Source organism: Clupea harengus, chromosome 10, assembly GCF_900700415.2.
Source record: "Clupea harengus chromosome 10, Ch_v2.0.2, whole genome shotgun sequence".
Classification (NCBI taxonomy): Eukaryota; Metazoa; Chordata; class Actinopteri; order Clupeiformes; family Clupeidae; genus Clupea; species Clupea harengus.
Window position 1 is genome coordinate 24633589 of NC_045161.1, and position 25255 is coordinate 24658843.

Consider the following 25255-nt stretch of genomic DNA (forward strand, 5'->3'; position numbering starts at 1 on the left):
ATACTGAAGGATAACATTTAGTACATATAGCTACGTCAGTATAACCAAACGCAGCCAGACGAAGAGTTAGTATTGATTGATAACACATAGATCAAATATCTTTGCATTGCATCATATTCTGTATGTACTGTAGATTTTCCCTGTGCAGCTTTACACACAGTGTTCTGGTGTTACTGGGTAGAGTGTGGCACACAGAGCACTGGTGTTACTGGGCAGAGTGGGGCACAGAGAGCGCTTGAGTTACTGGGTAGAGTGGTGCTTACCAGTTTGGGCCGGAGCTGGGTGGTGTTGTCCCCGTGGCCCAGGCGCCCGTACTCGCCCAGGCCCCAGCTGTACAGCTCCCCACTGGAGGTGATGGCCGCGCTGTGGGAGCTGCCGCAGGCAATGTCCCGGATACGCTTGGTCTTCAGGGCCTCGATCAGACGAGGCTTATCACAGTTCCTGAGGGAAGGAGGCAGGGACAAGGTGAGAGGAGTAAGGCTGGAGAGAAATGAGAGAGTGCAAAAAGAGAGAGAGAGTGGAGAGAGACATAAAAGAGAGAGATAGATAGAGAGACAGGTAGAGAAGGAAAGAGTAAGAGGTAGATTGATGGAGGGAGTAAAGGTGTGATCTTACATTCTACTGAAGTGGCCCAGTTTGCCATCGTCTCCTTCACCCCAGGAGAACACCTTTCCATCCACTGTCAGAGCCATGGCATGACGCCCACCTAAACACACACACACACAAGTTAAGGAAAAATGAAAATTCTGGCAGATGTGCATTTTCTTAAACAGGCCAAAAAGCATGTAATGCCAAAACAACAGTGTACTAGACAGGCGTCTGTGTTAGTGGACGGGTCTGCATTGGCAATGCCCACCTGAGTGCACCGCCACCTTCTTGACCACGTAGTTGCTGAGGGCCGTGATCTGCCTGGGGATGGGGATGGTGCCGCTGGAGAGGCCCAGGCCCAGTCTGCCATTGGTGGCCTCACCGCACGCATACACCTTCCCCTCCGCCGTCACTGCAACACATCAACAGCCAGTCAATACTCATCGTACTACTACTGCTGCCACTACAAGCACTACTACTACCACTACTACGTTCAGGTCTATCCAAAGTGGCGTTTCATTCTATTTCTTGTCAATGTTAAGTTTTGGAGTGCAGCATATCAGTGTTACGCATCAAAATGATACATATTAAAATAAGCCTCTAAAGCAGGGGTTCTCAAACTTTTGCAAGCTGGGCCCCCCCAAAGCTGGTTAGGGGTAGTTGGGGCCCCCCCAGCGCGCGGCCCGCCGCCACCACCCTCAACTACACCACCATATATAGATAGATAGATAGATAGATAGATAGATAGATAGATAGATAGATAGCATATTGTTATTGATAGGCCTGACATGTCAAGGTTAGGCTATTGTTAGGCCCATACAGAAAATTATTATTTTTATATTATATTCAACTATTTATTATTATTATTATTATTATTATTATTATTATTATTATCAGTAATAGTAGGCCTATTAGTAGGCTATTCATTATTATCACCATCATTATGTTATTATTATTATAATTAATGATTATCGACCAATTATTATTATTGTATTATTATCATAATAATAATTAGTGTTATTATTGCTATCATTTGGATACTGTTATTATTATGGGCCTCTTGTGATCTTTACAAAAAAAATCCTACAGGTCTGTCAATGTGAGACATGAGCCTGCTTTGCACTGCAAAGGTTCTCAAATCTTGGGGCAATGTTTGACAAACATATCCTCAGGTCATCCTCGATCTGTCCGCGGTTGCGGTATTTAGTTTTGAGCGCTGTCAGTCTTGAAAAGCCTGCCTGGCACAAATATGTCGACGCGAAAAGGAGGCGCATTTTTAAGGCTATGTCGCAAAGCTGATCATTGCTATCCAGAATGACGAAATAGGGGAGATGCTTAAGTCTACTGTCACTCTTCAGCTGCTCTTTCATGTCTATTGACAGCTCGTCTGCTGAGCAGAGAAATGGATCCCGAACTTAGGCGAATGAACGGTAGTCCTCTTTGAAATAGGACCCAAACTGATTTCTGATATTCGGGGTGATACAATGTCATTTGACATAAGTATTGCGCTGAGTTTAGCTCCTATTCTACACGTCTTGCGCGGCCGGCAAAATCCGTGTTTCGGCAATTGTATGGGGTTGGCCAAGCTTAGCAATTCTATGAGCAACTACATAAGATGCCTCCAGACACTGCTTGGAGATGGTGGTTCGTTGTTGCTGGAGGCCATCACGTTCCAGTTTAAATAAGTCCACAGGCTTCTCTTTCTGACTTTTACGAATCAGAAACGTGTCCATAGTTGTGTTTGTTTGCTGATACAGTGTGTGTGAAGTTAATAAGGTTCTAATTTCAACGTCGTGTTCTTGTATGTGTGGTTGTGAACGACATGGATAAGGATAAGGCTGTGCTAGGCAATGATTCCAAACAAAACTAACTGTACACAATGTAGACAGGGACAGCACAAAATAGTATTCAAGTGCTGGTGTTTTATTTGTTGCAACACGGTGGATGATACAAAAATGTAAAGGTAGGTGTTAAGGAGAAAAGGGCTAGCTGCAGTTGGAAAAAAGGTAGCTAGCTAGGCTAGCTCTCGGGGCTACGAGCTTTTTCAAAAGACTGGAGCAAATTACTCCTTAGAATAGGCTACGAATAGACCTACTGCAAGCGCAGTAAGGTATTACTAAGGAAGGAGTGAGTCTTTAAAAAGACTGTTTATAAAGCAATGAATATCTGAATGATACAGGAAACAAGAGAAATTGAACAAACTGCAGAGTCGTCTCAGGGTGAGCGCTTACCAATGCCTGCGGTTTTTTTTTATACTCGGAAACTTAGGTGCAACTCGCGTTCAAATGATAAAACTCCGTTTTGATTGGTGGATCAGGAGCAAAACCGTATTTGATTTGTTTGGGTCAGTCCAGCCCCTTGCATTTCGCCACTGAGGGAGCTTTCACTAACCAGTGACAGGTCGGACTTAGTTTTTTTTTTTTCTCCGTCTGTGACATCGCGCCCCCCTGGAGAGTGTTCGCGCCCCCCCAGGGGGGCGCGCCCCCCACTTTGAGAACCACTGCTCTAAAGGATCAGTTTCTGAATATAACGTTCAGAGAGAGGGAGTGTGTGTGTGTGTGTGTGATAGTGTGTGTTTGTGTGTGTGTGTGTGTGTGTGTGTGTGTGTGTGTTGTGATGATCACACTCACCAGCAAACAGGCTTTTGGAGCCTCCAGCCACCTGCACCACGTTCAGAGCGGAGAGCGTCTCAGAGAAGGACGGGACTTTGATCTGGAAGGAGCCACATGGGAGCGAGTTGGCCACAGAAGGATAACAACACAGTGCATACAGGAGAACACAATACAGGACACCAAAATGAAAGGGACAGAACAAATGAACATGCTGTCAACATCTATTCATCCTTTCCTACATTCAGCTTATTTGTGTGTTCCAGCACAAAAAGGAGTTGGACAGCTCCGTTTTTTATCGAGCAGCTCTTTTTGTTTGGTATGGATGCCGGCGGCCAATTCTTTCTGGTCCACTGGCTCCGTCCTCAGGCGGGGATGCCAAAATAATGTGGGGACATTAGCTCTGTGGACGGCCGCCAAATAAATGTGGGTGATATTGTGCATTAATGTTTATAGCGTCCTGCCACAATTACCAGTTTTTGGTGCTGTTAACATTAAGTTGATTGCGTGGAGGTGTCACACAAAGTCTGGTGTTCAAAATAAAGGATCAGTCCCAAATCAGTCTCACACATCAGTCTCATAAAATACACTACACCAGGGGTGTCAAACTCAAATACACAGAGGGCCAAAATCTTTTCCCTTTCCCATCAGCTGTTGTTGTAGATTGGTGGCAAGGTCACATACACAATCAGCAACAGTGTTTCTGCTCAGGCTCACATTTAAAAATGCTTGCCTTTTATCAGGGCACACGATGTCGCAAACTTTTATCATGCAGTTCTTGACAAATTGTCCCTCGGTAAAGGGTCGGGCTGCTTTAGCGATCTCCGCTACTACAATAAAGCTTGCCTTCACAGCAGCCTCACTTCGTGATTTAGCTTTTCCCCAACACAGTCTGCTGTGACACCAGCCTTCTTTTCAACTCCTCTACCGTCTGGAGCTTCTGTTTCATGTCCAGATGTTTGTACCCGTCTTGGTGTTTCATTTCAAAGTGCCGTCTTAAATGATATTCTTTCTTTACAGCCACATCGGCAGGCCAGCTCTGATAGACATTACGTATTATCTGGCGGGCCAAATAAAATACACCGTGGCCCATTCAAATCAATGGAACATTCTGAGGAGCCGGCAGGCCGAATGAAATAGCTTGGCGGGCCGGATCTGGCCTGCAGGCCTTGAGTTTGAAACATGTGCACTACACTATCAATTTAAAACGGATTAATAATTAACTTAATAATTACAACCAAAAGCACTGTATCAACAGCTAGTAAAAGGTTGAAAGTCTTTGGAGATCTAAATAGTAGAGGTTGGCAGCATCTGCTCTTCGGAGACATGGGTCGAAGGAAATCGGTCGCTCCTTTGTACTACTTGCAGGGTTAGCGGTCATCTCTATTGCGCTTTGATGCCCCGGTTGCTTGTAATTGTAGCTAGCACCAACCTTCCTGTTGCAGCTGTTTGCACTAAATAAACTTGTTTACTTTCGGTTAACAGTGCGGACTTCGGCAACAAGGACTCTTAGGCACTCTAAGGGAATGAACAAAGGAGACTTTCCCAGGTCAGGGGCATAGTCTACATTTGCAGTTACAGGAAGTGACTAGAGAAGAAGTGCGGATGTTTACAGAATGGGTTACATTTAACAGTAAGTTCTGTTTAAATCACAAAATGATCAAATTCATCTGCAGAGTTCCAACTGTATCTTCAGTGTTCAACTGAAAAACTCAATTTGTGCTGCACTGACCACCAACCCTTCCATGGTTGAATGACTACTGGCATGAGGTTTGGTCAGATAATGGCAGACATTTTTATTTTTGGGTAAACAAACCTTTTAATTGGCTGCCAGATTAAGTGGTTGAGGCCAACAAAAACCCAAAACACTAAGCATCGCTGCACAGTCTTCCTGCTGTTCCAGATCAGAACCAACCACGCGGACCCATCCACAGTCCAGAACTCACCTTGGACCCCTTGAGTCCTCCGAGCTGGTCCTTATCGTTGAGGCCCCACACAAACACTTTGGTCCTGATGGTGGCGGCCGACTCCAGGCACGATGACCTCTTCCTGGCCAGACTGAAGGAGGAGGAAAAACGAGGAGAGGAGGGGCAGACAGGTCAGAAGGGCGAGAGGTGAGACAGGATTATAAAAGACAGCATAATGAGGAAGACAGCTGAGGGTCTGGAGAAGGGGCCTCCTGAACCTGCCACCTCTCATTCCAAAACCATTTATTCCACTCCATCTCTTCCTCTCCTTGCTTCTTTTTTCCTTCACTCTCGCTTTCTGTCTCTTTTCTCGCTCTCTCCCTCTCAATCTCTTTCTGCATTCATTTCCTCCACTCTCTCCCCTTCTCTCCCTCCATCTCTTTGCACTCCTTTTTCCCTCTCTTCTCTCCAGTAGACTACTAATGAGAACTGATGCTAATTTTAGCCGCTGGCATATTGGAGTGACCTGTGCGCTGTGAGAATAAAGCCTCCACTTGACCCGGTATCGGCGCAATGACACAGCTGTAATGGCCTGGCCAAGACCACAATGGTGGGCAAAGCAGTGTGTGAATGAGTCTGTGAGTCTGTGTGTGTGTATCAGGAGTGAATCACCGGGGGGGGTCGTTAATCCAGCTGAGGCTGGAGATGTTCCTCAGATGCGCCTCAGCACGACACGGCCTAAAGCCTCTCTGATCTGCCCTGATTAAGAGGCTGTGAGAGCCTCTGATTGTGTGTGTGCGTGGTAGTGTATTGACCGATGACAATCAGACACACACGCACACACACTCTCTCTTTTTCTTCCCCTTTCCCTCCCTCCCTCCCTCTCCATCGTCAGACCGAAGACTTTTATCTACTCAACCTGATTTGCATTATAATGGATTTCCTTCTGGCTGGCACACTGTCAGAGCTGCCAGACATGTACAATAAGCAGCTATCAGCAGACACACAAAGAGACAGATACAATGTTACAGTCAGTGAACAAACACACACAGGTGTGCAAAAGGACACACGCAGATGCACACACACACACACACACACACACACACTCTCTCCCTCTTCACATTCTATCTCAGGATGTTCACCTATACAGTCTAATTTACATAACAATATAACTCCTTACAGTTGACAGACTAGGGTTGGAGCTTCCAGACATACAATAAACAGATATAGACTGGGATACAAAGACAGACACAACAAAGACAGACACAATGTTACAGTCAATGGCCACATGCAGTAGAAACCACATGCCCACACACACACACACACACACACACACACACACCTCCCAGTGGCAGTCTTTTCATCCTCCTCCTCCTCGTTGTCAGACGCCAGGAAGGGAACGGTGGCCAGGTCCTCGTCCTCCGCACGGATGCGCCCCACGATGGCCAGGCCGTGGATCTTACAGTCGATCCCAGAGCTACGACACTGCTTTATGGCTATCTCTATGTACCTGTGGAACTACACACACACACACACACACACACACACACACACACACACACACACACACACACACACACACACACACACACACACACACACACACACACACAAATTGGCATTCATACTTACAATAGTAATATTGTATAATTGTCTGTCTGTCTGTCTGTGTATCATGGCAACATCATCTCCAGCCCTCACCTCAGTGCAGTCGTTGAGCAGTGCAACAGTGGTGTCAGTGGAGTTGATGTTGATGGTCTTCAGCTCGATCAGGTTATTCAACGAGCTGCCACCTGGGAGAACAGCAGCACAGGACAGTGAATCAACTCGCCCTGAAACTCAGTCACGTAAATGTAGGACACAACCCCCCCACACACACACACTCACGCACACACACACAGATGTGTTAGGAGCGCTCACCGGAGACGACCACGAGGGAGGGCATGTAGCTGCTGTCGGCAGGGTCCACCGTCATCTTGAGCCTGTGCACCAGCACGTCCGGGAACAGCTCCAGCCGGATCCAGTGCTGGAGGGAGACACCAAGCACACACCCCAGCATCAGCACCGGACACCAAGCACACACCCCAGCATCAGCACACACCCCAGCATCAGCACCGGACACCAAGCACACACCCCAGCATCAGCACCAGACAGACTGGTGAACTAGTCACATTCATGTCTACGTCTGTGAACTACTGCTTTTATGACATTATCTAGTCTTAAAAGGCATCTAAAACTATATGAATTTAAGAAATGTATCACTTCGGCCTTCAAAGCTTACTGGGTTGGACACAGTGGCTTGCACAAGTATTCAACCCTCCTTAAAGACATCTCCATTTTCTGGTTTACAAAATCTACTTACAGATATTTAACACAAACTAAACACTGAAATACAAATTAACACTTAACACAAACTAAAAACTGAAATATTCTGCTTGCATTAGTACTCAGCCCCCATACATGAATAGTGTGTAGAGAACCCTTTTGCTGCAACAATAGTGTCAAGTCTTTTGAAGCGAGACAGTGCCAACTTTGCACATTGTTATTGTGTAACGCAGCAGAACTGTACATTTGTGACACGAATGAGATACAACTCCCAACTGCACACCTCTAATTTAACTGTAATGTATAACTATATGCATGTAAAATACAATACACATCTTCAAGAAGTGTAATGTATAACTGTGAGTATGAGAAATATAACTGCTCTTCCTCCTTGGCTGCTCCCCTCCTCTCGGTGTCCGTGTAGAGGCCGTGTGCCTCTGAGTGCTTCTGTGTGCCTCACCTTGCCCTGCGAGCCCGAGGACTGCCAGCACAGCTCGCTGCCGTCGATGAGGCGCGAGGCCTGATTGACGGAGGACGACACGTTGAGGCTCTTGACCACGCGGGCCCACTCGTCGATCAGCATGCCCCGCTGGCTGCTGTGGTGGCGCTTCAGCTGCTTCCCAGAGCGCCCGCTGAAGGCCGGGGACTGACCTGAGGTCAGGGGGGAGGGAATGTTATGGGCCACGTTAGATGCATTAGACCAGATAAAACAATCACAGAGAAACCCTGACAAATCCATATACGTGTGCACACACACACACACAGAGGCATGTATGTGCACACACACACACACACACACACACAGAGGCATGTATGTGCACACACACACACAGAGGCATGTATGTGCACACACACACACACAGAGGCATTTATGTGCACACACACACAGAGGCATTTATGTGCACACACACACACAGAGGCATGTATGTGGACACACACACACACAGAGGCATGTATGTGCACACACACACACACAGAGGCATGTATGTGCACACACACACACAGAGAGAGGCATGTATGTGCACACACACACACACACACACACACAGAGGCATGTATGTGCACACACACACACACACACACACACACACACACAGAGGCATGTATGTGCACACAGTGAGGACAAATGTTGCCGTCAACTTAAATTCAAGAGGCAGATAGAAACACAGGGACAAGGCTGAATGAGCAGTACATGATGAAACGGGCAGAAACATCTAGATAACAAAACCAAGTGTATGGACATTATCCCATTCGCCCAAACACATAGATTCACACACACACACACACACACACACACACACACACACACACACACACACACACACACACACACACACACACACACACACACACACACAAACACAATTCATGTCCTACAATGCCACCAATGCTGACAGACATCGGCAGACGACTGACCTGGCTCATTGATCCTGCCAAAGGAATGTCTGCTGTTGTGCTTGCGTGTTTTGAAGCAGTTCTCACAAAAGTCAAAGTCATCGCAGTTCCTGCACTTAAACCTGGGGCCATTGATGGGGAACATCTGGCAGCCGTCACACCTGCATCACCATGACAACAAAAACACTCTTTCAGCTCAAACACACAGATAAATGTGCCTTGCCATGGATACACAAATGGGTATGATGCAGAGAAAGAATGGCAATGCTTTCCTATGCCAAATCCATTAAACTACAACATTTTTTGCATAATTTAAATAAACAATGGCTTTACACCACTGAATCCATCAGTTCCTTTGGATGAGTGTGTACCTGACTCCAGGGTGCACACTGGGAACCAGCTCCATCTCGGACAGCAGGCCGGTCCAGTGGGACTGCTGAGGGAAGTCCACAATCACGTCCTTCCCATTGGCACTGAAGGCTGCACAGACGAGAAAAGCGTTAGGGAAATATCATTCTGTTGGAGCTTAAACACACACACACACACACACAGCACTGCTGTCTTCTTTCACACATAGAAGTATATCTGAAGGCTCAAACGGGTAAATCAAAACAAGATGATAACAGATTTTTTTTAAGTGGAACTTGACCAGAGCTATAGAAACAGCAGTGTTACTAGAAGGCAACTCATTCCTTTAATACAGAGCTTATTTTCTATGCTATTGAAGTTATGGACATTATGCGTATTAACAGATTTTTTTAGTACTGGTACGAGGCTGAGATAACGTACATAATGTAATAACGAGTAGATAAGAACATTCCAGTGACAGCCGTGGTACATTTAAAAACTCAACTTTTTAAACATCATCTGTCTAATTAGGTTGTTTGTCTGAAACATACTTCATACATTTAACAATAGTTCTGGATATTTTGAATTATAGTTATTCATTGATTGCTTTAATTTTAAAATTGTATCCTAAATTGACACTTTTGTTGTGTGTAATGTTTTGTTAGTCGCTTTGGAGAAAAGCGTCTGCTAAATACCATAATCATTATTATAATGGTGGACCATTTGGGTTTTTTTCCCCCCTGTAAAACATTCCTTTAATGACCATGCCCTCTGGTGAGCCAAGACCCAGGATGGGCAGCGCAGGCTCTTACCTTTGACCACCCCCACACTCCTGTGTGTGACAGAGCCCCACTTGTACTTTGGGGTGGTGACGGAGGGCTTCACGCGCACCTTGTCTCCGATCTTAATGTGGGACGGCGAGGTCTGAGGAGGGAACCCTGAGGATGAGCAAAGGAGAAGTTAGTACGCCATCTAGTGGACACAAACTAGTTCACTGTACACATTATGAAGCAGTGAAATGTCCTACTTAAATGACAAGCAAACTGGAACTATTACAGCATACATTAATAATAATGTAATGATAATCTTGTATAAAGTCGTTATATATCCAACTCCTCATGCATTGGGTCAACAGTAATTAACAGCTTTTCCTTGTTGCCAAATCCAGATAAAGCTGGTTGAGGTGAGGTGAGGTGAGGTGAGGTGAGGTGAGGTGAGGTGAGGTGAGGTGAGGTGAGGTGAGGTGAGGTGAGGTGAGGTGAGGTGAGGTGAGGTGAGGTGAGGTGAGGTGAGGTGAGGTGAGGTGAGGTGAGGTGAGGTGAGGTGAGGTGAGGTGAGGTGAGGTGAGGTGAGGTGAGGTGAGGTGAGGTGAGGTGAGGTGAGGTGAGTCGAGGTGTGTGGAGGTGAGGTGTGTGGAGGTGAGGCGGTGTTCAGGTGGGGTCGAGGTGAGGTGTGGTGTGTCAAGGGGGGGTGGTGTCGAGATGAGGTGTGTCGAGGTGAGGTGTGGTGAGGGGAGGTGAGGTGTGTCGAGGTGAGGTGAGGTAAGGTGTGTGGAGGTGAGGTGTGTGGAGGTGAGGTGAGGTGTGTGGAGGTGAGGTGTGTCAAGGTGCGTGGAGGTGAGGTGAGGTGGTGTCGAGGTGAGGAGGTGTGTCGGGGTGAGGAGGTGTTGCGTACCCAGGAGCTCGGTGTGGATGTAGCGCACCCAGTAGGTTCCTCCCTTCTGCTGCCAATCACACTGCACGTTCAGGTCGTGCAGGCCGTCACGGTCCAGCTTAATCACCTTGCCTACATCGCCCTCGTACACCTCCTCATACGTCCGACAGCACTTCACCATCATCCCCACCTGCACACAGAGGTCAGAGGTCAAAGGGCATGGCAGATAAGAGCAAAGCCAAATAGAACAGAACAGGCATCATCATCATCATCATCATCATCATCATCATCATGGGATTATAGGATCATTAGTCAAACTTATAGGCAAGATAGTTAGGTAAGATGGGGGTTAAATGAATAAACAAATGAAGGAATCCAGAGATAAAAGAACGAATGTAGAAATGCAGGAAAGACGGAAGGAAGAAAAAAATAGAAATATAGATATATATATATAAAAGAAATAGAATAATAATTATTACTGTTTAGAATTGTTATTGTATAAAATTAGTCATGTTTTATTATATATATTTTTTATATTATTATTACAGAATAATACATTTTAATCATGACGACAAAAAAATAAACCTCTTACCTGAATATTCTCTCTGACATACACAGCGTAGTCATCATTACTCTGGAAGTCTGACCTCTTCTTAAACGTCTGGGTCTCAGTCACCACCGCGCCAGGAGGCTGAAACACACAAGACCACAGAACGATTCGAAAAAAGATGACTTCTGTTACAATAACACATGGGGCAGAGGCTGAGGCTGAGGCTGAGACACACAGGACTAGGCAAGCCCTCAAGAAACCAAGAAATCAGTGAAACAAGCTAACTGATTTAGTCAGTAACTAATTTAGTCAGCAGGCTACTCTGTTTCCTAAATATCAGGTGATGTTCCACACAGGTGTGGTGATGTTTGTGTTTAAACATGCGGGTTACCCCGAGTCTGACCCTGCATTAGAGGGGAGAGAAACCGGAGCTGGTTGTAGTGTGTGTGTGTGTGTGTGTGTGTGTGTGTGTGTGTGTGTGTGTGTGTGTGTGTGTGTGTGGGGGGGGGGGGGGGGGGTTCTGGAAGGTTCTGGACCCACCACAGGGAAGGCAGGCTCGGGCTCTTCCAGCTCCTCCAGCACCTCCTCGTCTGAGTAGTCATCCGAGACCGTGTCTGCGTCCGACACCTCTGTGATGGGCACGTCAGGGTGGTCCAGCAACCAGCCCACCAGCGCCTCCACACCTGCAGGAAACACACAGCGTGTACATGTTCACACAACAGCACACCTGCAGGACACACACAGCGTGTACATGTTCACACAACAGCACACCTGCAGGAAACACACAGCGTGTACATGTTCACAGACGGGCACACAACAGCACACCTGCAGGAAACACACAGCGTGTACATGTTCACACAACAGCACACCTGCAGGACACACACAGCGTGTACATGTTCACACAACAGCACACCTGCAGGAGACACACAGCGTGCACATGTTCACAGAGCTAGCACACAGCAGCACATCGTCCCTGACTTGATGTAGGTGATACATTAACGTAAAACCACATGGAGTGCATACTCCACGACTTCTGTATAGTAGTCATGTTTCAGACAACACATTTACAACAAACAATCTTGTGGCGGAATTCGATTAATTGTACAAAAAAAGAAATAAGGGTGAACAAATGTTAAAAAGTTTGATACACATACAAATTCTGTACAAAATAAATAAATACAAAACTAAATCACACGGGATCACCTCAGTATACACATGGAGAACCACAGTGTTAGTGCGCAGCGCAGTACCTGGTACTCCAGAGGCGGTTCCTGTCGTGCCAGAGAGGGACTTGAGCGCAAACTCGACGTTCTTCCTCTGGAAGCCCATGTCCATGAGCTGCAGGACGATGGGCAGGGGCGGCACGGGCGACGTCTTGGGCTTCTTCTGCTTGGGCGGACGCACGTGCTGCACCGTGACCGGCGTGGTGGCCTCGCTCGAGCTGCTGTCCTCGAACAGCGGGGAAGACGGGTGAGTGGACTCCACCGCCAGGTACTGACACACGGCCAACGCCGCCGCCTGGGAGCACACACAAACAGGAAGAGATATATGAAACAGATTAGCATTTGCAAAATGGTGTCTGCTTTTGGTTCCATCTTCTCAGTGCTATACATTGACTTAGCAAATATTTAAAATACAACATAACTTCCATATAATACAGGCACAGTACAACCTATATATACACACATGTGTGTGTGTGTGTGTGTGTGTGTATTTATGTATGTATATAAATACAATCAATACTACACTATTAAAACAGAATTATTTTTATTGTTATTATTTATTTTGATAATGCTTGAAAGATCACTATACATGACTAGTAGTGCATTGCTAAGAACCTGTCAGACAGAAACAGACACAGACAGAGAAAGGCAGACTAAAAGCAGCGGGCTGACCTCCAGCTCCTGCCTGTCGAAGATGGCTTTGATTGGTGAGGGCTGGGTGGCGGCCGCCAGCAGCTGCTGCAGCAGGATGAGGGGGGGCAGCGGGCCCTCTGGAGACAGGTCCCCCACGTCCGGGGACGACACCGCAGCCTCCTCTGTGAGAGAACAAGACAAGACATGTTCCAGATCATTCTCTGCCTCCCATCTCACACCTCAGACTACATCTCACGTCTACATATACACGTCTTGGGCTTGTGTGTGTGTATGTTTTAGCAAGCTATGATATTGGTAAATTATATTCCACTCGATGTGCATACAAATCTATGGCCAACATGAGACAAGATTTTAAAAAGGTCAGTACTTTTGGCATGTGCTACATTGTCCATATAGGAAAGATCACCTGCACACAGAGAGCTTATAGACATGTGCAACATAAATGTAGCCTGACGATGTCATACTCATAATTCTAGTCAGAATATGAGTCTGATATCGCTCCATTGGGCTGTGATTATGGGGCGTGTTTCAACCGAACCAGGAGAAAAAATGCCTCTTCGCTCAATTGGTTACCTACAACCAATCAGAACAACGTAGTATGTGACCAGGGGCAGCTGATACATTACACTTTTACCGGATCCCGTAGGAAGGAAGGCAAAAACATCTTTTCGATTGACAAATGCCTTAATCGCGTTTCTCTGTTCCTCTTTCAAAATGAATGCACTGTCAATGTCTAAATGGACTCGAATCTATACATTTCAGCTCTCCAGCGGCAGCCATGTTTGTTGAAAACGAATTCAACTCGTGTGTTGGTGACGTGGTTGGTTACGTTACTGTTGATCATCTGTCCATCATCGTATAAAGCCCGCCTTAACAATTTGATTGGTACGGCCGATATCGAGCCGCAGATAATTTCTCCTCAATGGAGTAATGCCAGACCGAACTTCCCAACCAAAAAAATTGTGGGCGGGGCTAAGTTCGGGCTGGTATCCAGGCTAACATAAATGTACTCCATGTGCCTACAGACGAGCAGTGGAATGCAGTGCCTGTGTCCACAGGCAGGGGGCAGTGTTGCGCTTCAGCTGAGACCTGAGGCTGGAGGTGTAAATCTTTAGGTCCATCTAAAGCAGGTCAAAGCTCACCGGGTACCTCTGAATCATCAATATAATCTAATGCCAGCGCAAATTAGTGACAGCTGCAGAACGTTTATTTACGTCAGTAAAACACATCCACCCCCACAGACTGGGCTTCTGGCCTACTGCTGTGTGCGCGTATTGTGGGGGGTGAGGGAGTGGAAAGAACATGTGGGAGGAGGAAGGGGGGGGGGGGGTGGTACAGACAAATTAGGAGAAAGAGAGATAGAAGGACTATAGACAGAAAGAGGGAGTAAGAGAGAAAGATAGAGGGTTAGAAAGGAAATGTGGGAAGAGGGAGAGAAAGAAAGAAAGAAAGAAACAGCGAGCGAGAGAGAGAGTGGGGGGAAATGTGGGGAGAGGGAGAGAAAGAAAGAGAGAGGGAGGAAGGAAAAGGGAGGAAAGTCAACAAGTGGGGAATGTGTGGGTGAGGTGCATTTTCCTGTACTCTGTGTGTGTGTGTGTGTGTGTGTGTGTGTGCGCTGTTCACCGCTGGGTGTAGGCCCCGGCTCATACACTGCAGGCTGGGAGAGGATCTGCCTGAGCTGGTCCTGATGGGAGAGCAGAGCCCGCGACGCCTTCAGAATGTACAGCCTCAGCTGCTGGCAACGCAGCAGGTGGACATCAACCTGGTCCGCTGTTGGAGAGACACACACACACACACACACACACACACACACAGTTTATACATTTAGCTGTTCCAACCCCAATCACTCACATCATCTATAGATGGGGCCGTGTAAACGCACGCACACGCACGCATACACACGCACAGCCTTGCAGACTTATCAGCTCTGCGTAATGATGTGCACAATCCCACGATGCATCAGCTGCATCCTGCCCACGAACAGGAAGTGCAGGCTGCTGGTGTTTATTTGGCTGGGCTCTGAGTGAGTGGAGTGGGCTGCGGGTGTTAAGTGGCATACTTCCTGTTTGTGCTGTAGGACAGGAAACCATGTGCCCTTTTTACGTGTGGACCTCATCTCATGATCCAGGTCACAAACAATCAGGGTCACCATAGTTTGTCCAAGGCAGTTTTCCAAAGCCCTACAGCCCTGTCAGGCCTCATAGAAGAGGCCCATGGCGTTATCTTGGTAGGAGAATGCAGCCTTAAGGCTCCACTACTTGGTTTACCACTAACTCTGACTTCATTTACCCAGGTTGGTCACTAAGCCATGTACTTGAAGTACCCCCCTGATTTCACAACTAAATCTTCACCCCCGTCACACACAGGAAGCACTGGCAGGTCTTCTGGATGTGAGCGTGTACTAAAGACCACCCTGTTGTGTCCTGTGTCATGAAGCTGCACACCAACACTGGGGGCTTGAGGAAGTTCTTGCTGGAATACTGGGCCAAAACTGGAAAGCCAGAGAGCGAGTCCTTTTATGAGTGAGTGAGCAAGCAATTGTGTCTGTGTGTGTGTGTGTGTGTGTGTGTGTGTGAGGGGACCTGTACCAGTGAGTGTGAGTGTATGTACATATATATGTGTGTGTGTGTGTGTGTGTGTGTGTGTGAGGGGACCTGTACCAGTGAGTGTGAGTGTATGTACATATATATGTGTGTGTGTGTGTGTGTGTGTGTGTGTGTGTGTGTGGGGGGACCTGTACCAGTGAGTGTGAGTGTATGTACATATATATGTGTGTGTGGGGACCTGTACCAGTGAGTGTGAGTGTATGTACATATATATGTGTGTGTGTGTGTGTGTGTGTGTGTGTGTGTGTGTGGGGACCTGTACCAGTGAGTGTGAGTGTATGTACATATATATGTGTGTGTGTGTGTGTGTGTGTGTACCTGTGAGCCCTCGGCTGATGGACTTCTTCATTCTCTGCTTCTCCAGCTTGCTGCCTGCCAGGTTGACGAGCTGAGCCCAGACAGACAGCATTGGATCACTGAAGGGCAGGTTCTGCACGCTGAACGCCACCACTGGCAGCTGCAGGGGAACACAGCACAATGCACAGCACACTTACACAACAGAACACAATGCACAGCACACTTACACAACAGAACACAATGGCCCATGTGTTAGTCTTACAGGCAGCTATGTAAAGCTTGCATACTTAGTGAACAACAACAACATGTGCTCTGTTACATATATGCGTGGTAGTTAAAGTAGCAGAAAATGTACTAGTTCATATTTATGTGTGAAGGCATTTCTAAAGTGCTACAGTACGTTTATACGCAGACCTACAATTGAGGTCGGAAGTTTACATACAACATTTCATTTAGTTAGTCCAACTACTTTATTTTGATGATGTGAAATTCCAGAATAATAGTAGAGAGGATTTTGACTTTCAGCTTTTATTTATTTGATCACATTCTCGGAGGGTCAGATGTTTACCTACACTTTGTTAATATTTAGTGGCACTGCCTTAAAGTTGTGCAACTTAAAATCAAATACTTGAGTTAGCCTTCCACAATCTCCAAGCAACACTCTGCACGAGTTCCCAATAATGACAGTTAGCCAAACTGAACCTTCTAAAGTCATGATATCCGTTACCAGAAGCTTCCAGGCTGTTTAAAGTGACAGTGAACTTGGTGTATGTAAACTTTTGACCCACTGGAATTCTGAATATGTACAAAAGTAATTTCCCACAGTTGATCAAAGTAGACGTCCTAACTGACTTGCCAAAAGACATTTATGGCAACATGAAGTCTCTGAAGTGGTGATTTCTGTGCAAGTAAGTGTGTATGTGTGTGTGTGTGTGTGTGTGTGTGTATGTGTATGTGTATGTGTGTGTATGTGTGTGTATGTGTATGTGTGTATGTGTGTATGTATGTGTGTGTTTGTGTGTGTGCTGACCGGTTTGAGCTGGCTGAGCAGACACACGCGGCACGTCCTCATGTCGTGGAACTGCACGGTGATGCGACCCTTAGGGGTGATGCGCGTGACCGTGCCCTCGCCGTACTCCTCGTGCTGCACCTGCCCGCCCAGCCGCAGACGCCCATCGATGCCCCCGATCACCGCCAGCACCGCCATCAGACTGCCCACCACCGGCCTCTCTGCATCCGGGAAATACTCTTCCAGCATGGTCTGAGGGAACAACGGACTCTACTATGACTACTGATGATGATGGAGGACTGATGATTGACGATGTTTGTCTAAAACAATCAAATAGATGATGTTTCTTTGTAGAGCACTTTGTACAAAACAAAGCATGTTGCACAAAGAGGAAAGACTGCAACTCTTCTGGTTGGATGGTTTAATATTATGGTTTAGAGGCTTACTTATATAATATACAAGTATAATGATATATACTGTATAATGATAAGTATAAGGATAATGTGGGTCTGATTATACTTCTTATGGTGATATTACATCATGATTTCTCTTAAAGAACTGCACTTGTGATCTGGGCCTCAGGCTGGACTGGGCTTCTTACCGCTTCTGGGTGTCTTCCTGCCATGACGTCAGCGATGCCGCTGAGCTGGGAGTTGATGTACTCGTTGATGAGGCCGTTCCATTGGCCGAGAAAGTGCAAGGTGCGCAGCACTGCCACAATCTCCTCCGCCAGCGTGCTGCTGTGAGTGGCTGTGAGGGAGGCCTGGGGGCGGGACTTCCTGCGACGCAGTGACCCCTCTGGAAATGGTGAAGTGAGAGCAGACAATGAGGAAGAGGAAGCGATTGTACAGCTTAATAGACACAGAAATATTTACATGTGAGGAAGAACGTATCTTGCCTGTGAGGGCCCCAAGTCAGGGCAGGTGTAAGAATAAGGAGAGGGCTAAAATAGTCTGTGGAAGTGAGTATAGAAGTATACCCAGCATCTTAGCTGAAGTGTAGCTGAAGGGAAAGGTTTAAGTGTATGCTTGTTTTTAGCAGTGGCAGTTATGAATGTATATGACTGCTGAGTGGAAGTTATCGGCGTGCACTACCTCTGAGGAGGGGTACGTGTGAGTGGGGAGGGGTACGTGTGAGTGTCTACCTCTGAGGAGGAGTACGTGTGAGTGGGGAGGGGTACGCGTGAGTGGGGAGGGGTACGTGTGAGTGTCCTCTACCTCTGAGGAGGGGCAGGTCGGAGGAGCAGGTGCTGAGCAGGCTGCCCAGGAAGCCAAAGAGTTTCTCCACCAGGAACTTCATGTCCTGCGAGCGCTCCATCTTATCCCAGGACGGCAGCACAACCTGCAGCAGCCTCAGGGCCAGGATCTACCAATGAGGATGCAAGTACAAGCTCAGGACATGTCAGCTCAAAATCCACAGTCCATCTACAGACAGGCTATGACTCATGAGTAAACTGAACAGGTTAAATCAACTAGTTTACCAGTCAAGCCCTGACTTGATGTATTAAACATGAATCTACTCCTATGTGCTACATTGCAGTGACTAAACAGGTCTGTTTCTCCGTGGAGTAAGTGTCTCAGGCCCTAGATGCATGGCGGATCTTGTGCGTCATACAGCTGTGTAGCTGTACTTTTGACCGTGACTGGTAGGTGGCGCTGTACCTGTCTCTGCAGGGTGACGGCGGTGAAGGACTGGTGTCCCTCCACGATCCTGATGAGCAGGCCGATCCAGGCGGAGGTGCTGAGGGTGGAGCACATGTTGGGCGAGAGGGCGATGCTGCGGATGAAGCCCAGGGTGCACCAGTTCCTGTGCTGCTCCCGCCACACCAGACGCTGAGACGGACAGCCTGCAGGAGGAGGGTGGGGGGGCAGGTTAGCAGGCCTGTCAGGTTGTTTACTAATTGGTCTATTAGCACCAGCTCACTGGTCAATTCAATTCAATTTTATTTATTTCTATAGTCCCATTAACAATGAACTCAAGGTGCTTTACAGTTTTAGATTTTATCATAGCTCTTTGGAAGAGGGAAAAAAAGAGATTCATCTAGCCTGAAAATGATAAGGATAACAGTGACCGAAAGAGTCTCTACATTCCAGTCCAACATTGATTACAATGGCGGTACACCTTTCCCTGACCTCCTTCCATTAACACTCCTGCTCTCCATAATTTGTCGATTTGACCTTGGAGCTGTATCCTGTTCAACTACCAGACCCACTGCAGCATAAGTGCACACACAATCACACCGACACACCACCCACACACACACACACACACACACACACAGTTGAGACGAGAGGCGTCTAAACCTAAGCACTAGCGAGGGCTCGTACCGGTCTTGTCGTTGACACCGCTGTCCACCAGCATGCGGAGCAGGCCGCAGAGCGTGCGCGTGGCCTCCGTCTGCATGACCTCGGCGTGGATGCCAGCCGACAGCGAGAGCGTCTTCAGCAGGTTCACCGTGCTGGTCAGCAGCATGGCTGTGGGGTGGGCGCCGTCATTGTCCCCATCGCTCTCTGATGGACGCAACAAAACAACAGAGTTCATGTAGCACTGCCACACTGTCCATGAATAAAGCAAAGTTCACAGAATCTGAGCGACAATAATTTAACTTTCAGAAAGTAAAAGTCCAATCATATTTTTGAGTAACTAATACATTATACCATTTACATTTACTCTAAGTTAGTCGAATTCATTGTCAGAACAACTCCTAAATGAAAAAACAGTTGAGCTACTGCTAAAGACTGATGAAGGCTTCTGCTATCGGAGCCTGATCTATAGAGCTGTAATGGAGTGGAGTTTACTGAGGTTGTGATGCAGGCCTGATCTATAGAGCTGTAATGGAGTGGAGTTTACTGAGGTTGTGATGCAGGCCTGATCTATAGAGCTGTAATGGAGTGGAGTTTACTGAGGTTGTGATGCAGACCGGTGTCGTCCTCCGTGTCTGAGTCTTCGGTGGTGGGCTGCGTGGCGGGCGGCGGCTCGGCCAGCTTGAGGTCGTACTTGCCCTCCTTGCCCATGCGGTAGGAGTTGGTGCTGCTGGTGTCCCACTGCACCCGGATCCAGCCGTCCTCGCCCAGCTCGCCGATCACACGGCCCAGGCCAGGAGGCGGGCCATCCTGGGGCACGGGACAAACACACACACACACACACACACACACACACACACACACACACACACACACACACACACACGCACGCACACGCACACGCACACGCACACACAGGCACACAAACACAGGCACAAACCAAACACAAAGCACGCACACGTATATCTTGAGTACATGTTGAATGTTTCACAGTTATGCTACCCGACCTTTAAATGTTGCACAAGTTACAAGTCCAAGTGCTGCCCATGTAAATATTTCCCTTCACACCCACACCCAGTTCTGGTCATGTACCTGGTCTCCCCACTTCCAGTCCTGACCCCTCATGACCCTGGTGCCGATCTTCATCATGGCTGCCAGCTCCGGGCCGGACACGGGAAGAGGGGTGGGGGTCGTCTCCTTCCTGGACTCCTCCAGCACCGTGGCCGAGCCGCCGTGGACCCCTGCGCACAGCTCCTCCTCCGCACTGTCAGTGCTGGGGCCTGCAGGGGGCGACATATCAGCGACGCTCAGATCAGATCGCCGCCGCCGCCACCATAGAACAGAGCAATGCACTGACCTCACAGGGACGCAGCAATTAATCAACGGGCGCACACTGATACTGTGTTTATCTGTGGAAAAGTACGATTCTAACTGTAGAGCGTTCTTTGGGTGCTAACAGATAAACATGTAGAAATGAATACGTGGGCAGCACGGTGGCTCAGTGGTTAGCACTGTCGCCTCACAGCAAGAAGGCCCTGGGTTCGCATCCCGGTCCTTCCAGGTCGTTCCAGGTCCTTTCTGTGTGGAGTTTGCATGTTCTCCCCGTGCCTGCGTGGGTTTACTCCGGGTTCTCCGGTTTCCATTTTTGCATTGCATTGTGTGAATATGAATGAATGTTGGTGGTGGTCGGAGGGGCCGTTGGTGCTGATTGGCAGCCACGCTTCTGTCAGTCTGCCCCAGGGCAGCTGTGGCTACTGAGGTAGCTTACCACCACCGGTATGACTGTGTGTGTATGACTACTGGACTCTGTAAAGCGACTTCGGGTATATAGAGAAGCGCTATATAAAATTGAATTGATTGATTGATTGATTGAAGAATACGTCACAGTGTAAAAGTCACGTTTTCATTTCTGCTATAGACAATTCACTAATCCCACCTTTGGTTCTTCAAGTCAACATTGTGATCGATAACTTAACACAAGAATGTCATCATCTACTTTTAAAGGACCTGGGCGTCCTGAATAAGAGTTCCTGTAGATGCTGTGACGTGACGATGTGAGCTGTTGAATAGCGACATGAGTGAGTTGTGAGCGGTGCCCCTCGGCGGCGGCGGTGCTTGGGTGCGGCAGCCTTACCGATGAGCCGGAGCACGCTCTGGGTGAGCGCCAGCATGCCGGAGTTGAGCAGCAGGCTGAGGCTGTTGGCGCCGTGCTTCAGGGTCAGCATGTGCAGCATGGACAGGAGGAAGCGGGCCTGAGGGATGGTGCCCAGGCTCGGCCCCGCCGGGTTCTCGTTGGTGATGGTCTGCAGGGGAACCGGCTGCACGCCTGTCGGAACCGGAACCACAACCAGAACAGAGCTGGGAGTTTAAAAACAGAACCACCAGCACCTCTTTCTGTGCTTTTACTATATGGGTCGTCTATATGCGTGATTCACTGTACATGTGCAATCAATATATCTGATGAATCTGTTCTTCATACGTCTGGTTCACTTTCAGGTTTCAGGAACACTTTCAGCAAGTCCCAGGCGCTCATACTTCTCAGGTTGATGAACGAGAGCGTGTTATATGGCGCGGCCTATATAAAGACGTGTAATTCAGGAGAGGCTAGAACCCACTTACCCAGCTCTTTAAACTTGACACTGGCCTCTAGTAGTATGTTACGGATGTTGTGAATGGCCCAGGCGTACAGCTTGCCAAAGGTGACCTCCAACAGCATGCGGTTGAAGGGAGGGATCAGGTCCACATCCTTCAGGCAGTCGGAGAGAGGCTCCCTACAGTGGTCACACAGCCAGCACAATCAGCAGTTATCAGTTACAGCAGGGCACAGCTCCGACCATTACAACAGTGCAATAACATGCTAAATCAAACGCCACAGACGTGTTCGGTGACAGATTGTAATTCGGTCACAAGGGAGTAAGGCTTCAACAAGCAGCGTCTTACACCTTTACAGCAGTGAACGCCTCAACAGATAACACTCTCACAAGGAATGACAAGAACATAAACCATCTGTAGATTAAATGACTGCTTGTAAACCTATCCACAAAAGCCAGACACTGTCCCTACGCATCCAAATAAAAGATTTACAGGACACTTCTGAATGCATACTTCACACAGCTTCCTATACAACCTCTAACGGTTAGAAAATCCAAATCACTGTAATTTTTGTTGCTATATTGTAATGCATTGTAAATGTCCTTTTATGAATGAATAAAGTGGGCACACATTTATGAATGAATAAAGTGGGTCTCGAGTGAGCACACATACCCAATATTGGTCCCTTCGGGGATGACCCTCTGCCACCCACAGAGCATGGCGTACTGCACCGAGGGCAGCAGGAAGCTCTTGGACGCCAGCTTCAGCATGGTGTCGATGCCCTCCAGCCTCACCTCTGCCCGCTCCAGCTGTGGGCAAACACCAGCATCAGACCTCACACAACCGACTGATGAAATTCACACATTGGCCACTTATGACATTCAAATCCCACAACACACACACACACACAAACACACACACTCACTAGTGGCTTGAGGGGGAGGGGTGAGGGGGTGTCGGGGGTTCCTGACGGGATTATCTCTGAATCCAAGTATCTGTATGGCTGTGGGTGTCTATGTGCGCTAGAGAAAGTGTGTGGTTGCAGACGAAGTTGTGTGTATGTGTGTGTGTGTGTGTCTCATTTATTCGAGTGTGTGTGTCCTGGGACTAGATGAGGGGCTCAGCCCCTATCCCATATGCCATCTTGGATGGATTTGGCCCTGCGTTGGTGCAGGTGTGTGCAAGATCTAGTCCAGTCCGTTGGCAAGTTAGCTGTGTGTGTGTGTGTGCATGCGTGTGTCTCATTTATTAGGAGTGTGTGTGTCTTGTTTATTAGGACTGTGTTTGTCTCATTTATTCGAGGAGTGTGTGTGTGTGTGTGTATGTATATGTGTGTATGTATGTATGTATGTATGTATGTATGTATGTATGTATGTGTGTATGTGTGTGTGTGTGTGTGTGTGTGTGTGTGTGTGTGTGTGTGTGTGTGTGTGTGTGTGTGTGTGTGTGTCACCTGTTTGAGGAGGCACTTCCTCATCTTCTCCACGTCCAGCGGCTCCTCCTTGAGGGCGAACTCCACTATGGTGCCCATGAGGCTGGTCTGGAACTGGCTGCTGTGGATGCTGTGCTTGAACCAGCGGTACTTCTGCACGTGCGCCACCGTATTCAGCCACTTGTCCTGCTGCTGGGACACACACAGATGCATTTTGACATCTTGGATTCAAACACTGGGTTTAAATGTTTTACTTTAGGCAATGCAATGCAAAAAAAAAGACATTTCACATTCATATCACTTCTTGTTTCATTTAATTTCTGGTTTTGCCCTGCTTGTTCATCAAACCTATGCCCTTATTACGGTGAGTTCCTTCACCTACAGGTCCAAACTGTAGCAGTTTAACTTAGGTTTAAGGCAGACGGATATTGCTGGAATTTCAGATATGCGCTTTCAATTACCCCCTTTTCACAGTCTTGAATCTTATCTTTGTGGACAATAGTTGTGTGGATGAACAATTACTGATTTAAAAAAAAAAAATAGACATAACAGTAGGGATCTAAGGACTTGTCTGAGTGTCTAAACCCCTGGGCTCAGAGGGTGCTCTCTCGTCGGTCTTAAACCCCTGGGCTCAGAGGGTGCCCTCTCGTCGGTCTTAAACCCCTGGGCTCAGAGGGTGCCCTGCTCACAGCCCAGCACATCAAGCAGTCGCTGGCATTACAAATGCCATGTTTTATTAATGCCTGCTCCAGTTGGACAAAGCTCACGCAGGCCCAGTCATAAAACATGCAGGGCTGTCTAACAGGGCCGAGCCACATGAAAGAGAGGAACCCAACAACAGTGTGAGGGCGGGGGACACATGGAGACTCTGATCTCCCCTCAGTCAGACCAAATACGTGTGATCGTGATTCTCCTCAGTCAGACCAGATACGTGTGATCGTGATTCTCCTCAGTCAGACCAGATACGTATGATCGTGATTCTCCTCAGTCAGACCAGATACGTGTGATCCATGTTTCAGCTCACAGGCAAGAGCAGCACAGATGACCACAAGCATACTGTTCAAAAATACATGTGTTCAATGTATACGCAGATGTATAGAAACAACACTGGAACTACTAGCCACTTCTGCTAATGGGGGGGGGGGGGGGGGTAAAACAAAGGAAGAGAGAGAAAAGACAGACAGAAAGGGCAGACAAGAAAGAAAAGAAAGACATAGACAGATGATCGGTGTGTGTGTGTATAAGCAAATCTGTGTGTGAGTGAGTTTGTGTAAGCAAATCTGTGTGTATGTGTGTGTGTGTGTATAAGTAAATCTGTGTGTATGTGTGTGTGTGTGTATAAGTAAATCTGTGTGTGTCTGTGTGTGTGTGTGTGTGTGGAAGTAAATCTGTGTGTATGTGTGTGTGTAAGTAAATCTGTGTGTATGGCAAACCTTGGGGGACTTGGCGGTGGCGTGTTTCTTGTCGGTGGTGGCCGTGGGGCTGATGGGTACAGACAGCCCCTCCTCATTGGTCCCCTCGTTCTCCTGCTTCACCTCCTCCATGTCCGCTGACTCCGACTTCTTAGGCACTGCCAGGGATGAAAGCAACACCCCGTTACACACACACACACACACACACACACACACACACACACACACACACACACACTCTCTCTCTCTCTCTCTCTAAGTCTCAGAGCTGATGCCAAATAGCATGAAACCCCTTTGAAGCTCAGTATGCAAATCAATAAGTCAAACAGCTCAATACTTGAGTCAGAATATT

The 25255-nt window shown here is 47.6% G+C and overlaps 1 protein-coding gene across 9 annotated transcripts in view; it reads right to left on the reverse strand.

The window, feature by feature from the left end:
* Positions 1 to 25255, reverse strand: part of herc2 (HECT and RLD domain containing E3 ubiquitin protein ligase 2) — a 79683-nt gene that overhangs the window by 24883 nt on the left and 29545 nt on the right. For 8 of the 9 annotated variants that reach the window (XM_031574523.2, XM_042708932.1, XM_031574529.2 and 5 more), the window contains 31 exons: positions 24925 to 25061; positions 23513 to 23683; positions 22732 to 22868; positions 22087 to 22238; positions 21602 to 21793; positions 20560 to 20747; positions 20067 to 20277; positions 19492 to 19674; positions 18826 to 19010; positions 18382 to 18529; positions 17766 to 17962; positions 17186 to 17416; positions 16177 to 16315; positions 14876 to 15022; positions 13271 to 13413; positions 12626 to 12893; positions 11916 to 12058; positions 11418 to 11516; positions 10847 to 11015; positions 9985 to 10110; positions 9196 to 9304; positions 8846 to 8985; positions 7890 to 8080; positions 7025 to 7130; positions 6806 to 6897; positions 6447 to 6622; positions 5144 to 5255; positions 3219 to 3300; positions 857 to 1000; positions 616 to 706; positions 264 to 441 (listed from right to left, as the gene is read on the reverse strand). In XM_031574523.2, coding sequence (XP_031430383.1) covers positions 264 to 441; positions 616 to 706; positions 857 to 1000; positions 3219 to 3300; positions 5144 to 5255; positions 6447 to 6622; positions 6806 to 6897; positions 7025 to 7130; positions 7890 to 8080; positions 8846 to 8985; positions 9196 to 9304; positions 9985 to 10110; positions 10847 to 11015; positions 11418 to 11516; positions 11916 to 12058; positions 12626 to 12893; positions 13271 to 13413; positions 14876 to 15022; positions 16177 to 16315; positions 17186 to 17416; positions 17766 to 17962; positions 18382 to 18529; positions 18826 to 19010; positions 19492 to 19674; positions 20067 to 20277; positions 20560 to 20747; positions 21602 to 21793; positions 22087 to 22238; positions 22732 to 22868; positions 23513 to 23683; positions 24925 to 25061 — 4787 coding nt within the window. The remainder of the gene's footprint in view (positions 1 to 263; positions 442 to 615; positions 707 to 856; positions 1001 to 3218; positions 3301 to 5143; positions 5256 to 6446; positions 6623 to 6805; positions 6898 to 7024; positions 7131 to 7889; positions 8081 to 8845; positions 8986 to 9195; positions 9305 to 9984; positions 10111 to 10846; positions 11016 to 11417; positions 11517 to 11915; positions 12059 to 12625; positions 12894 to 13270; positions 13414 to 14875; positions 15023 to 16176; positions 16316 to 17185; positions 17417 to 17765; positions 17963 to 18381; positions 18530 to 18825; positions 19011 to 19491; positions 19675 to 20066; positions 20278 to 20559; positions 20748 to 21601; positions 21794 to 22086; positions 22239 to 22731; positions 22869 to 23512; positions 23684 to 24924; positions 25062 to 25255) is intronic. The other variant, XM_031574525.2, reaches the window with a different exon arrangement.